The 15,895-nt window shown below is 40.9% G+C and overlaps 1 protein-coding gene across 6 annotated transcripts; it reads right to left on the bottom strand.

Annotated features, from left to right (window-relative positions):
- Positions 1-2,605: 2,605 nt before the first annotated feature.
- sdsl (serine dehydratase-like) lies at positions 2,606-12,827 on the bottom strand. Of its 6 annotated transcripts, none has more exons than XM_079640303.1 (10): positions 12,621-12,827; positions 8,893-9,057; positions 6,691-6,902; positions 6,103-6,139; positions 5,551-5,690; positions 4,873-4,961; positions 4,565-4,792; positions 4,349-4,479; positions 3,564-3,650; positions 2,606-3,263 (listed from the first exon to the last, which is right to left on the bottom strand). In XM_079640303.1, exons 3-10 carry the CDS (start codon positions 6,835-6,837, stop codon positions 3,160-3,162), a joined length of 963 nt encoding a protein of 320 aa, XP_079496429.1. In that variant the 5' UTR covers positions 6,838-6,902; positions 8,893-9,057; positions 12,621-12,827; the 3' UTR covers positions 2,606-3,159. The 6 variants fall into 6 exon arrangements, with proteins under 6 accessions (XP_079496429.1, XP_079496428.1, XP_079496430.1 ...); XM_079640302.1 differs by having other exon boundaries at positions 6,691-6,856; XM_079640304.1 differs by having other exon boundaries at positions 8,935-9,057.
- Between the last annotated feature and the right edge of the window lie 3,068 nt (positions 12,828-15,895).

Genomic DNA, 15,895 nt, shown 5'->3' with positions numbered 1-15,895 from the left:
TGGGGAGCTTTGCGCTGGAAGGAAGAGGTTAGCTCTATCAATTAGAAGAAATAGTTTTAAATTATAGAACTGATCCCAAAACAAAACCTTTTGAGGCAATTCAACAACAATTGGATGAAATAACATTTGGATTACAGTGTTAGGAAAATAGATTGTAAAACAGGCAGATACGTGCACCATGTGTAGACACATTTGAACCGTTTCCTTCTCCTCTCCATCCTCTTGTTTACTTGGAGCTATTTTTAGCTGCAGCCGGCTCATATGCCCTCTGCTGGGCTCATCAAAGCAGCTCCTTCCTGTTGTCATAGAAATGGGCCGGCTCGTCCATTAACTTCCTGTCTGCAGGCGGCCCACGTCACACCAGAAGAGGGGGGGGGGGGCTCAGCTGTGGGTCTGCTACGTCTTCAGCATTTAAACCAAGAGAGAAATCCTACCAATATTTCATCAAACATGGAAAGAAAAGATCATTTCTTATCATTTAAATTCTCCAATCTCGCCAATTGTTCATCCACCTTTCGTCTTCAGTCCTGTCATCTCAGTGTGCTCCTGAATGGGCCGTGAGGCGTTTGAGTCTCACAGTCTGACATGAGACGGGAGCATTTAGAGTACAATCATGTTCCCTGTATGTATGAACTTGTGCTGTTCACACACCAGCCAGAGCTGCTGGGTTTATCAGCCTCTGCTGGGACCACTGGTTCTTCAGAGGACGGAACACATAACTGCCATAAATTGACTTGTTGATCATGTTTTATGTTTACATTTATCATTTCATATATTGTTTTATCACACTGAAACAATTTAATATAAATATTGCAATTACTATGCACACGTATCCAATGTTTATATGTTGTTATTAGTAGGTAGGCCTATTATGTAACCTAAATTCTGTAAATGTATATTGTGTATCAAACACAGATACTTTATAGATATCTCTTTCAATATTGATATGCATATTGTTATTTATTTAATTCATAATGTACGCACAATGCCTTTTTTACATGCTGCCATTACAAAAAACAATTGGAATAAATAATGTAAATCGATTCTTAACTTATTCAAGCAGACAAATATATGATGTTAATTGCTTACAATCCAGCACCAGAATGTACATTCACTGATCACTTTATAAGTTACACCCTGCTAGTGCCGGGCTGGACCCCCTTCTTCCTTCAGAACTGCTTTAACTCTTCGTGGCATAGACTCAACAAGGTGCTGGAAACTTTCCTCACAGATTTTGGTCCATATTGATATGATAGCATCACGCAGTTGCTGCAGGTTTGTCGGCTGCACATCCATGATGTGAATCTCTGGTTCCACCACATCCCAAAGGTGCCCTATAGGGTTGAGATCTGGTGACTGTGGGGGCCATTTTAGTGAACTCATCGTCATGTTCAAGAAACCAGTTGGAGATGATTTGAGCTTTGTGACATGGTGTTATCCTGCTGGAAGTAGCCATCAGGAGATGGGTACACTGTGTTCATAAAGGGATGGACATGGTCAGCAACAATACTCAGGTGGGCTGTGGCGTTTAGACGATGCTCAATTGGTGCCAAGGGGCCTAAAGTATGCCAAGAGGATATCCCCCACACCATTAACCCCCCACCACCAGCCTGAACCGTTGATACCAGGCAGGACAGACCCATGCTCTCATGTTGTTTACCACAAATCCTGACCCCACTGTTCAAATGTCGCAGCAGAAATGGAGACCCATCAGACCAGGCAACATTTGTCCAATCTTCTATTGTCTAGGTTTGGTGAGCCCGTGTGAACTGTAGCCTCAGTTTCCTGGTCATGGCTGAAGGAGGGGCACAGTGTGGTTTTCTGCTGCTGTAGCCCCTCTGCTTCAAGGCTCCACGTGTTGTGGTTCAGAGAGGGTCTTCTGCATACCTTTGTTGTAACTAGTGATATTTGAGTTACTGTTGCCTTTCTATCATCTTGAACCAGTCTGGCCATTCTCCTCTGACCTCTGGCATCAACACGTCTCCCAGAGAACGGCCGCTCACTGGATGTTTCCCTTTTTCGGACCATTCTCTTTAAACTCTAGAGATGGTTGTGTGTGAAAATCCCAGTAGATCATCAGTTTGTGAAATACTCAGACCGACCCGCATGGCACCACCATGCCACGTTCCAAGTCACTTAAATCCCCTTTCTTCTTTCTTTGAACTTCACCAGGTCCTCTTCACCATGTCTACAGGCCTAAAGGCATTGAGTTGCTGCCATGTGATTCGCTGATTACATATTTGCGTTAACGAGCAGTCAAACAGATGAACCTAATAAAGTGGCCAGTGAGTGTATTTTTAATATGCTAGGTGTGTTACTGATGTGGGGAGATAAAAACATAGTTATACATACATATATATATATATATATATTTTATCAAATATTTACTGAAGTCGTCATAGTCAGTACATATATATTACTTTGTAAGTTTTTGTTAAACTAATGTTATATAACAACAGAGATAAAAAGGCAAAGACTGAACAGGTTGTTAAATCCAACACTCCAACAGCAGGCAGAACAGTGAGGAGCTGTTTCCATGGTAATAACTTTCCACAAGCACCACTAACTGTACGATTCAAGTGAAAGTGACACAAAATAATCCAGCTTTAAAGGGTCTGTCGTTTTAATTTAAAATGTATTTCTGCATTGGACCCATAAAACAAAAAAAGAGAAGACATGCTGATCATTTATGATTAATTACATAAAAATATACATTTGAAACGTTTTTCACCATGAAGTTTCTGTATCAGGCTGTGGACGGCCGGTTTGTTTCTGGAAAGTGACTCTGTGGCGCCACCATGTGGACAAACCAGTCATTGTGTTCTGACAGCTCAGAGAGCTGAGAGCCTGATTGAGGTTACATCATATTCAATGACTCACTCAATAATTCAGAACTGAAGACATTTGGGATTTCTAAGAAACTATTGCATTTTTTATATTTTCTGCTACTCCACACACACAGTTGCTTTTAAATCACATGTTATAGCTCTTGTAATTGTTCTTATTCCCAGAAATCATTTAGCTCTCACTCATCCGTCCGGACATCATTCACTGAACTGATGCTACTTTTTAGCAGTGGTGGCCCAACAATGGCCGGTCACATAGACACGTGTTGCTATGCACCCCCACACACTCACACTTGCTCACACACACAGTACTTTAAGTGTGCAGTTTGTGTTTAAGATGGCTCAGTTGCTCCATGTCCACGCTGCTGCCCCCGCACACGATCACCAGAAGGGGGCCGAGGGGGGCCGGCAGCCGGCCTGAAGGAAGAGAAGAGCATCTGACCATCATCTGCAGGAGTCTCACGTTTTTAGAAAAACACTACATACAGAACGTTTGACTCATTTTGAACATATTTTACACACAGGGCTCTTGTCTGAAAATGTCTTATAATGTGCAGTAAAGCACCACACATAAGAGAAGAGCTGCCACGAGAAAAACAAGACATGCTGGATTTCTGAACCATATAGTGATTTCTCCTAAATCCAGTCTCACACACAGCGTCAGTGTTTGTGTTGTAGAGGAGTGTTTCTGAAGATGAGGAAGACTCCAGAGCATACCTTCATCCTGTAATCTGTGTACGAGTCCGCTGTAGACGGCTGCCAGTGCTGCTCCACACGCCATCTCCACCAACACACGCTCCTCATCTACAAAAAGTATTACGTTTAGGATTTTTAAAAAGTTAGGCTATAAAGGAACTACATGACGGTCACATGACTTCAAGTCACCACCGCTAAGCTAAAGGCGGCTAATGTTTGCCGTGGTCACGTTTAGAACTCTCATCTAGGCACTTGTTAGCAACCACTGTTTTTATGACACAAAGAAGCTTCAGAGGTCTTTTTACTGATAAAATGTGTTTCTTGGAACAAAATGTGAAGAGTCCTACTCCTGGGACACGTCTCCTTGCTTTATGTTCAGAAAGCTCTTTATGTTCCTCATACTGCCTGTGCTGCAGCACCTCTTTTCACCCTCTGTCTGAAACCAGAGCCCAGTCTGCTCTGATTGGTTAGCTGGCTGGCTCTGTTGGGATAGGTCAACCGCTTAGAGATGTCCTGCCCTTCAGCCTAGGCGCGGTGGGGGGGGGGGGGGGGGGGCATTTACAAGCAGACCATTTAAAAGCACAAAGACCTATAGAACACACTGCAGGAAAGGGAAAACCCCAAACAGCAGAATAGGGCTCTTTAAGGAAAACAAACACGAGCTAATATGAAAACAACTTCATTATAGAGGCCATATTACCAGTTCAAGCAAAAGTAAGAATTTTCTTAGATGTGTTTGGGCTGATAAAGTTTTTTTTAAAGTTTTTAGAAACTTTTAAATCCACATTTAAGCAAGCCTCACTGACCCAGGAACGTCTCCACGGCGCTCAGAGCTTGCTGGTCCGTCACCAGCTCAGAGATGATGGAGATCTCTCCACTCTGACTGAACTCAAACGCCTTCCTGCAAACCGTCTTCGCTCCGAGACACTTGGCCTCGCTGTGGAGACACAGAGGAGGGGGGGGGGTTGGTTGGGCTGCATTCAAAGACCGCAGGAAAGATCTGAACTCCTTTACCCTCTCACCTAGTGATGTCATCCAGCGTGACCAACCTCCCCGCTTTAACCGCAGCGTTGAAACAGTCGGCGCCCACCGTCTCCATAGCGATGACGGGTACATCCGTCCAGCCCACGTCCTTCAGGCCCTGGATGACTCCGCAGAGGAGCCCCCCCCCGCCCACAGACAGCAGCACAGCTCCAGGCTTCTCCTCCAGAGAGGCTGCCACCTCAGAGATCACACTGCTGTGGCCCTGCCTGAGAGGAGAGCACGATGTTAGTCATTACATTGTGAGTTTAGTAGTTTGATATTAGGATATTTGAATTGTGAGGAGTACCAGAGCAGGGGGTGGTCGAATGGAGGGACATAGGTGAGTCCTTCAGTGTCTGCCAGTCTCAGAGCCTCTGTATTGGCATCATCCCAAACCTGGGGAGAAGAACTGATTTGATTTTCTCTTCTTTTATTTGCATTTTTCCTTCATGTCTTTATTTAACAAGGACAGCGTCTAAAAACAAATGTCTGAATAAAGAGAAGAGATCATTTCAGCCAGATTAAGCTATTTCCATTTGCAGTTCCTGGACATCTACCTGCACATCCATAAATAAAACGTAATATTACAACTAATGCCAACTGAAAATGTTATATTAAAGTCAGGTTAGCAAGACTGGTTGCCTAATTTTTATATATTTTGCATTGTAAGAAAAAGTGTAAAAGTCTATGCATGTTTCAGCGCATGATAAGCGTAAATGAAAAAGCAAATTGTTCAAAGGCAAGCTCACACCTCAAACCAAACAATGGTGATGATATAAGCATGGCTGCTTTACTGAGTTGAGGGTCTGGCGGTTTTTCTAATAGACGTATTGTTTTAGGGAAAGGTGGAGTAAGATCACCTGCAAGGCTGTGATACACATTCACCATCTTACCCCAAAAACAAACATCTGAACATCTTGTGTTCATTCCCGTTCTAAAGAATGAAGATAAATGCAGATGGATCAGAAATATAAAACCAATGCACCTTTCCTGTGATGTTGACCGTGGCCCCCTGGTCCCTGAGCCTCTGCACCACCAGCTGAGGGGTGGAGGAGGGGACCACGATGGTGACCGGGACACACATCTTCCTGGCTACGTACGCTGCTGCCATCCCAGCATTTCCACCTGGAGAACAGACACACTGGGAGGTATTACAGTCAGCATTGTTTTATTAAAATAGCATCACAAATATTGATAAAAACACAAGAAGTTCAAGTCTAAATGTGCAAATTGTACTACAATGTATAACACGTATAGGATTATATCAGATATTACAACAAATAATTATATATTAGACAACAATATTGTAAGGGTTGACTACTGGTGCTTTCATAACATATTTACGCAATTATATTTTTGATAAATGGCAGAATATTAAAGCTAACATTGCTCCTGAAGGCATGGTATAGATGCGGATGTAAGTTGTTTGGATAAGAGTGTGAGCTAAAATGATATACAGTATTGTATTGAAATATTTATAGTATGAACCTTTATATAAACAGTCTATGATATTAACATGAGTCACAGTAAGTGTCACCTGAAGAGCAGACGACTCCTTTAGAGTCTTTGGCCAGCTGTGGAAGAGAAAAGCATGTTAGTGTTACCTAAATGTTTAGCTGAGAGCAACATAATCACTTATCGGCTGTTGGAGCTATATATTGATTTGTTATTAAATGGTTCAAATAATGTTTATAGTAAATGCATTATTATTTAGTGTAAGTATTTATACTTTTATTTTGAAGGAGGTTTTGGGCCACTCCAATATTTAAGGGCACCTTGTGATTATTATGTATTTGAGACGGGTGGTGGTGGGATTGGCGCACCAGACCAGTATATGGTTTTTTACCCGGAAATATAGGAAATGCCACAAGAGAAATGCGGGAAAGGTCACAGAAAATCATTGTTTTTGATGCAACGTATCATTGGAATACGATCAAATAAAGGAACAAAGACGACAATTTCTTGCCTGGACATTGACAATATTTACCTGCGTAACATTAGCTTACTGGTGCCCCAGCGAGAGTTTTAGTTTAAGTTAGATTTCTATTTTAATGATATATTTAGCTGCCACATTGGCCTATAATTGAATTGACTCAGTGTCAGATAGTGGAGCTGGGGGTCCTACCTGCTGGCAGAGGTGGCCGATGCCTCTGATCTTGAAGGAGCCCGAGGGCTGAGAGTTCTCCATCTTCAGGAACACCGGGGTCCCCACACGCTGGGTCATGCTGACGCTCTCCAGCAGGGGGGTGTTCAGGTGGAAAGGCCTCGCCATAAGCCTTTGAACTGAAATGCTAAACTAAAGTAAAGAAGAGTGAGAAGTGCGATGACAACATCCACCTTAAAGGAAGAGGTAAGTGAGAAGACCTTTAGCTAAGGTTATTTTGGTTAAAGTAAAAGTCAGTAATAGTTCTCCAGTAATGGTGGCAGGAAGTTAGCAACAGGTACTTCAATGTGTCTCTAGGGCAGTGGTTCTCAAAGTGGGGGGCGCGCCCCCCCTGGTGGGCGCAGAGGCATGCCAGGGGGGGCGCGAGAGACCAGGAGGAAAAATGGTTATAAAAAATAAATAAATAAATAAATAAAATAAAATAAAATAAAAATCATAATTTGAAAAATTATTGATTCGAAAATAATATGATGCAGTACAGTACTATTACGTCTGGGTCTCTGTTTCATTAAAGCTCGGCTCTGTGTGTGTGTGTGGAACGAGCCATTTTGTGTGCGCGTGAGAGAGAGAGAGAGCGCACCGGTACTGGAGATCGTTGTTGTTAGCTTCTGGTGCTAGCGAGCTACGCTAACGGATATAAGGAGTTTTTTCAACAACAAAGTGGAGGAGAGTCCTCTCCTGTCAGACTGAGAGCTAAAGGACTCTCTCAGTGTTATCTCAGTGGGTCTCAAATGTTTTGGTCACCATTAATGTAAATAATTATTTCCGAGGCACACGTTTATATGATCATTATAGTTATAAAAAAATAAGAGAATAAATGAAAAACAGGTATGAAATACTATATGACAGTAAAACAAGAATAAAGTTTAAAAGGGTGATTTGTAAAATATCCATCAAGAAAAAGTAAATCTGTTTACATTTCTGTTTCTGGGTGTTGAGAGATGTATCCATAGATCTCTTCCTTTCGCTCTCAAAGTGCACCAGATTGATGCTTTTAACTTCAATATTTAAAAATAAATCTTCCCGGGGAAGCTTGCCCCCGGACCCCCCTATGTGACGTCCACACATCACCTATAAAAATAGCACTTTATCCCTGCTTACACCTATATGCCGTGAGCTGAATATTGAGCCTTCATTGTAACAGTCGCGGGTACGTTGTGTATTTGCGTGGGGATTGTTGCAGTAGAAAATTCCACTGTAGCGACCGGTACATTAATGGGAAACCCTAAATGTTTGAGCACCCTCTATGAAACGTCAAGCTACCCCACAGCACCCCCAAAATAAATCTCTGGCGCCGCCATTGAGCCTGATTATTCGTTTTGGGGGGGCCCGACTTTTTTTTTTCTCCAAAGGGGGGGCCTGACAGAAAAAGTTTGAGAACCACTGCTCTAGGGAGAAGGAGAGTATTTCAGTAAGGTGAGGAGAAGGAACATTACTTTATGCCTACGTATTATTTGTACATATTATTAGCTGTCAAAATGGTATTCCCTGTCCTATTGAGTCTTCAAAAACAATAGGGAGATTAAATTGAATTTGTATTATATTCAATTATTATATATGATCTATTTTTGTATCCCTGCTTGTTAAATATATGCATATTTTCTGATTCAATAACAAACACAACATATACATTTCCCACAAAATAAAGTTAATATTAGTCATTCGAAACATTTTTTATTTCAGGATAAAATAGCTATAGTAAAAATCTGTTCAGAGATACATGGCAATAATCCTGGGCATTTCCATACAACAGTATAAATCATACCATGGCGGAATCATAGCGGAATGAATGGAAAGTGTATTGCCAATCTACTATTATACTGTACAGTACAACCATCTACAGAAAGCTTTTCTTTCATTCATTTAGATTATGTATTGTGTTTAGGGATAATTCATCCATTAGGTTTAAATGCATACTTTATTTTTAAGTCTTTAAGATCAGTAGAACATTAGTCCTTAAATAGGAGTGTATGAAAGCTAGCTCGTGTAGCAAGAGAGCATGGATGTATAATAAGCAAGAGAGCCATAGTAACCTCTCATGAATACTTGTAAGTAAGTAACGTGACGTAATGTTACAGAAAGGTAACCATTGAATGACGTGCATTAATAAGTTGACTCGTCTTTACATAACAGCTTGTTTCAACGAAGTAAAAGTTGACTTACGTTTGAATGAAACGTCAGGCTGAACGACCTTTTGGTCTTTACCTGATAAGGTGGTTAATTTGTTGTTGTTCTTCTTCTTCTTCTTCTTTCGTGTTTATTGGCGGTTGGCAAACCAACTTGTAGGTGCATTACCGCCACCAACTGGACTGGAGTGTGGACAAGAGACTAAGCAGAAAACAATAAACAAAAGAAACAAAACAAAGACCCATTTAAAACTCTAGATTATTTTAAATTTATCAATTTCTCTTAGAAATTTAATAATCTCACAATATATATTGCCTGATGTTTTCCCTAATAGTCCTGATAGCGACAAGTCATGGAATTTTGCTTTCTTCAGTGTCTGGAAAAACACATTTCTCTGAGTACTATATTTCCTGCAAAGCAGTAAAACATGCTCAACAGTTTCTGGCTGGCTACAGTGTATACACTTTCCGGTTGGATGCTTTCCTATTATACTAAATGTATGATTGAGACCTGTATGACCTATTCTTATCCGAGAAATGACATTTTCCTCCCTTCTTTTAAACCCCACCTTCCTTCCATCCCCCACATACCCTTTGAATTTTATAAAGATGTCTTCCTGTGTCACTAAGGTCCCAATGATCTTGCCATGTTGTTTGTGCATATTTCAGGTATGAATGTTTTAACCTCCGCTTTACTGAGTGGAACTTCTATGTCTATGTTCATACTTCTGAGTGTTTGTTTGGCCAGAATATCCACCGGTTCATTACCCTCCACACCAACATGAGCAGGAACCCAGATGAAACGAGTTGCTATGCCTTTGATTTGCATTTTATATAAAATTAGATATATTTCATTTATTATGTCCATTCTAGATGAAGATCTACCTGATCGTATACTCGATAATGCTGAAAAGCTGTCAGATGCAATTACACTATTATGTATTTCTTTCTCCTCTATCCATTTCAATGACAGTACCAATGCCAACAACTCTGTGGTGTATACTGACACATGGTCTGTTACCCTTTTCTTGATATGTGTATTACTCACTGGGATGTATACTGCTGCCCCTGCACGCCCTGTCTCTGGATCTTTGGAACCATCTGTAAATATGATTGTTGAGTCCGAGTGATATCTTGCAAAATAATTCTGGACTATGCGCCATACTGGTAGTTCTTTCTTTTCCTTTAACTCCCTTTGTATATTGAGGTCTACACTTGGCAATGGGAATAACCAGGGTGGAATGGACGAGAGTGGAACTGTGGGGCAATACTGTATTTGATTCATACCTATACTTGCTGCTTTAACATCGCCAATCCATTCAAAACGTATTAAATGTGACTCATTGTGCTCCCAGCAGTCTTTCAAAATACTTTTCGCAGGATGACTATCACTGTGCCCCTGAAGGTTTACCCAGTATGCCAACATTAACTTAACTCTTTTTATCCTTAAAGGCATTTCTCCCATTTCTACCTGTATTGCTGATACTGGAGATGTTTTAAAAGCTCCACTACAAATTCTCAGGGCCTGAGCTTGTAGGACATCCAGCTTGTTAAGGTTTGATTCTGCTGCTGCCATGAATGCTATACACCCATAATCGAATACAGGTCTCATGAGTGCCCAATATATATTCAGAAGTGATGACCTACTTGCTCCCCACTCCTGTCCCGCCAAACACCGAAGTACATTGATGACTTTTTTACATTTATTTTGAACTTTTCCTATATGATTGCTCCATGTTAGCTTTCTGTCAAACCAAACACCAAGAAATCTTATTGTATTAACTTGTTCAAGAGGTTGCTCATACAATTTTAACGATATAGGAGTAATGTTATGCCGTTTTGTAAAACAAATGACCTGCGTCTTAGCTACTGACAGTTTGAATCCCCATTTATTTGACCATTTCTCCACTTCCACTATTGCAGCTTGTATTTTCTTTCCAACATGTGCTACATTGCGGCCTTTTGCCCACAAAGCCCCATCATCTGCATACAAAGATTTTCCCATACTTGGATTAACTTGATTAAAAATGTCATGTATCATTATATTGAACAGCAACGGACTACACACACTACCTTGCGGAGTACCATTTTCCACAGCATAAACACTTGAATATTTTGCACCTACTCTTACTTGTATTTTTCTGTCCAGTAAAAAATTCATAACCCAATTATATGCTTTACCACCAATTCCCAATGATTTTAACTTGATTAGTAGTCCTTCCTTCCAGAGCATGTCATAAGCCTTTTCAATATCAAAGAAGAATGCAATCAATACTTCCTTGTTGGTCTGTGCTTTCCTGATGTCTGATTCTAAGCACAATATAGAATCCATTGTATTCCGACCCCTACGGAACCCACTTTGATATGGGGACAACAGAGCATTACTTTCTAAGATATATGTTAACCTTTCTGTAACCATTCTTTCCATGATTTTGCATAAATGAGATGTCAGGGCAATAGGCCTGTAGCTAGATGGATCTGAAGGGTCTTTCCCTGGCTTTAGAATGGGCACTATTATCGCTTGTTTCCACACTGAAGGAAGTTGGCCAGAATCCCACACCCTATTAAACAATCTTAACACAATGACTAGAGTGTTATCTGTCATGTGTTCCAACATTTTGTAACAAACACCATCTTTCCCAGGAGTGGTTTGACGAGCACTAATAATTGCTTTTCTCAACTCAAACATACTAAAATGCAGGTCCACCTGATCCCCTAACACTTCTACTCTATCCAATATTCTCGGGTTTTCCATGAGTGTATTATTTCTGCACTGCCTGGCTTCCTCTGTAAGGTTGTCTGAACTATGAACTTTCCTAATTGTTTGAGCTAGAAGTTCCGCCTTTCCTAAGTTTGTGACAGACATTTTGTCCCCTCTGCTCAAAACTGACAACTCATAATTCCTTCGAATTCCCCCCATTCTCCTAATCATGCCCCAAACATCTGCAAGCTGTACTTCTCTTCCAATACTATTGCAATATTGCCTCCAAAAAGTGTTTTTATTGTTCTCCTTACTATAGCCTGGGCCCTTTTATACTGATTCAAAGCTTCCTGAGAATGGAGTTTTTTGAGTTGCCTGAATGATTTATTTCTGTCTTTAATGGATTTCCTACATTCACCATTCCACCAGGGTACACTCTTGGTACACCTAACTCCTGCAATTTCCAGAATTGTTTCTTTAGCTGAATGAATGATAACCTTAACCAGCTCATAATTGAATTTATTTATGTCATCATAATTTTCCTCTTGAAGTGTTTTACATCTATTCGTACTTACAACTTGGAAGGCATCCCAATTAGCCTTTCCCAATTTCCATCTAGGAATTTTCTTTTCCTTTTCAAACCTTATGTTGGTCCCAACTTTAGTCATTACCGGATAATGATCGCTGCCCACTGTAGTATGCTTTACCACATTCCATGTAATTATACCTGCTAAAGCACTAGATACAAATGTCAGATCGAGTACTGTTTCTATATTCTTCGTGCAGTTATATCGTGTTCCTTCCCCAGTGTTAATACACACTAGCCCGTGGTCATCTATAAATTCCTCAGCTACTGCACCATTTGCATCTGTGCTACTGCTTCCCCATAGCGAGTTATGTGAATTAAAATCCCCACACCATATTACTTTGTCTTGCAGTGAACCCCCAGCATCCTCTAATATCCTTTGATCTAATTTCCTACATGGATTATAATAATTTACTATATCTATAGGTCCTCTATCATTCCATACCCTTATAACTATTGCTTCATGATCTGTACTTACATGCATAACTTTGTAACTTATACCACTCTGTATGAATGTTGCAACTCCTCCCACTCTGCCAGAGTCCCTAGGCTTGTTTGAGACGCGTTGCGGCTCGCCTCGAAAGTAGACGAGAATAGGCGATCGCAGCCGGGGGAGGTCTCAAAAAGCTCGCCTGAAGTCAGACAGCTCCGAGTCGGCTTCTTCTTCTTCTTCGCCTTCTTCTTCTTCTTCGCCTTCTTCTTCTTCTTCTCTCGGTTTTTTGGCGGATTGCAAACAACTTTAAGGTGCATACCGCCACCTCCGGAGTCGGCTTGACTCGGTTTGCATTATAAAGAATGCACATATGTGTTTAATCGTTAATGTCAGATATGTACTAAGTTAAGTAAATACATTTGTTCCTGTTCAAGATTAGATTAAAATGTATTGTTATTGAACATATTACAGGTACTGAGACAACGAAATGCAGTTTAGCTTCTAACCAGGAGTGCAACAAGCAGTAAAGTGAAAAGTAATGTACACAATCTACAGAATAAAATGTAGAATGAATTGAATGATGAATAAACAGTGAGGGGTATGAATATACACAGAAGCCTGTGAGCAGTATGAACAGTGTGTATGAATATGCTAAGATATATAAAGTATGAAAACGGTAAGCAGTGCAAGTATATTATACAATATATCAATTTCATGATGATAAACAATTGTGGAACAATGATGAAAAATGTGAATGGAAGTGCGGTAAAACTGACACAAAACAACAACAAACTTTTGCCGAGCCAATTGGAGAGTTTCATCAGCACCACGTGGTAAAACCCACCAATGAGCGCTCAGCTCGAGATACCAGCGAGCATAGCCGTGGGAACATGTTTCAAATGGGGGGTGCTGTGGGGATGACACCAGGGCCGGTTTTGACCAATTTGCTGCACTAGGCAAGATTTTAGCTGGCAATGAAAAACCTCTACAAAAGACTAATACACTACAAAAAGAGAAACGAATTGATATGGTGGACAGCTTATATAAAAAGGCTTCAAATGTATTTAGTATTGCATGAACATGTTGAATTGGGGGGTGGACTTCAGATCCTCTAAGGGGGTCCGGGGGTGTCCCCCCGGGAAGATTTTTTTAACATTTTAAAGTAAAATACTTCAATCTGGTGCACTTTGAGCGCCCAATTACTAGAGACTGATCTAGGGGATACAACTCTAAACACCCATGTGAAAAACATCGGTTTGTATGTGAACATAACCAATAAACTACCATAGCCAATAACAAATAAATGTAGGCTAACTTGTTTTATTTTTGTGGTTCATTTATATCTTATTTTACCAGTTAACATTTATTTATGCATATTTTTAAATCTCTCTGGTTTTAAACAATATTTTTGGTTTACTGTCCTATAGTATACATTGGAATGATTTCAAACCTGTTTTTATTTATCCTAATAATTATAAAGGTGTCCCTTTGAAGTATTTGCTTACATAAATTGTGATCAAAACGTTTGAGACCCACTGAGATAACTTAGACTAAAGTGAACTATCTAAACCCTCAGAGTCCTTTACCTCACTGAGCCTCTCAGTCTGACAGGACAGAACTCTCTCTCCACATTATTGTAGAAACAGCTTCTTATATCCGTTAGCGCAGCAGAAGCTAACAACAATCCCCGCCGGTACATCTTGTGGAAGTGCAGATCCTCTGTCCTCCACCAGGGGGTGCTGCAGCACCCTCAGCACCCCTACTTCCCACGGCCCTGCCAGCGAGTCGTTTCCCATCAAGCATTTTGCTTCCGCAGCCCGTGGAGAGGAACTGCGGCGCCTCGCCTTGCCTCGCTCTCAAGGCTGCGGGCGTCTTTGTCCCGCGAGATTTCAACGTCTCATGTGAGCGAGCATCCAGAGCAAGTCGGACAAAATGACTAACCATCATGCAACGCACTAGCAAGACGTTGATCGAAATTGCGCAGGTCTGCGCAGGTCTCGCTTGTCTCAAACAAGCCTCCTATCTCGTCTAACTGCAGTATATCCCTTCACAATAAAATTCAGTTGTGGTTTCAGCCATGTTTCCTGAATACAAAGTACATTAGGTTTCTCTCCCAGGTTGTCAATATATTTATTTAACTCTTGTCCATTTGCAATTAAACTTCTAGCATTCCACTGCAGTACAATTAACACCATCATGATGATCCAGTCCATGTCTGAGGTTGTTGGACGTCATCATTTAGTATATCTTTCACACTTTCCCACTGCATCCCTTTCCCATCAAGGTACTTTTCAGCTGATTTGACAATTATTTTTGATTCTTTCATTCCGGCTTGTAGTCTGCACTGAACAGTTGATAATCTCTGCCATAAACAGTACAAACTCTCTTTTACTCACTATCAGAGTGTCCTCCTTCAACTTAACACAGTTGTGGACTTTTCCTGTTTCTTTGCTCTTATTGTTGTTTTCCATTGTAACCTGCATTCCTCCTGAAACTGTCTTTGCTGCCTCTGCATAGCTAACTCCCTGCGTCACCCTGACTGGCTGCACCTCTTCTGCTTTCTTGCTAACCTCACATCCACGGTACGCTGAGCAATGCTCCCCTCCGCAATTGCAGCATTTCAGCTTTGCCCCTTCTTCACATTTTCCGTATTCATGATCTCCACCACATCTGCCACACCTTTGTTTTCCCTTGCACACTGCCGCCACGTGTCCAAATCTCTGACATTTAAAACATCTTATTGGTGGTGGAACATACGGTCTCACATCATAACACATATATCCAATAAGTATCTTTTCCGGAAGCCTTTTTTCATCAAAGGTGATAAAAACCGAAAGACTATCTTCTTTAATCCTATTGCGGTTTGCTTTCATGCGTTTGACATCACTTATTTTTGCATTTGTTATATTCTCTTTCACATCATCAGCTGATATTCTGACGGGGATTCCTGTCACAACTCCCCTGACTAGCTTTTTACCACTGAACAGTGAACATTCCACTTTCTTACCCTCCACGGTACTCATCTTTATTGCTCTCCCCTGTTGCTCTCTATCCCTACATTTGATCAACATTGATTCATTCCTCAATACTTTAGCACTCATTACCTCCCCGATTTCTTTACTGATGGATTTAGTTAAGCGTATAGGGTTCCACACGCCGAACGAAGCTCCCTCTTGCGCAAGTTTCACAACCACCATGAACTCCTGTTGCCTATTTCCGACTACTCTTTCTCTCCTTTCCCCCTCACTATTGCTCTCATCCGAATTAGTATTTCCTCCCTTTTTACGTTTCTTTCTCCTCACTATATCCCATTTTCCATT

The sequence above is a fragment of the Notothenia rossii genome (assembly GCF_949606895.1).
Source record: "Notothenia rossii genome assembly, chromosome: 7".
In the NCBI taxonomy this organism is placed as follows: Eukaryota; Metazoa; Chordata; class Actinopteri; order Perciformes; family Nototheniidae; genus Notothenia; species Notothenia rossii.
This window is presented reverse-complemented; position numbering and strand designations above follow the sequence as displayed.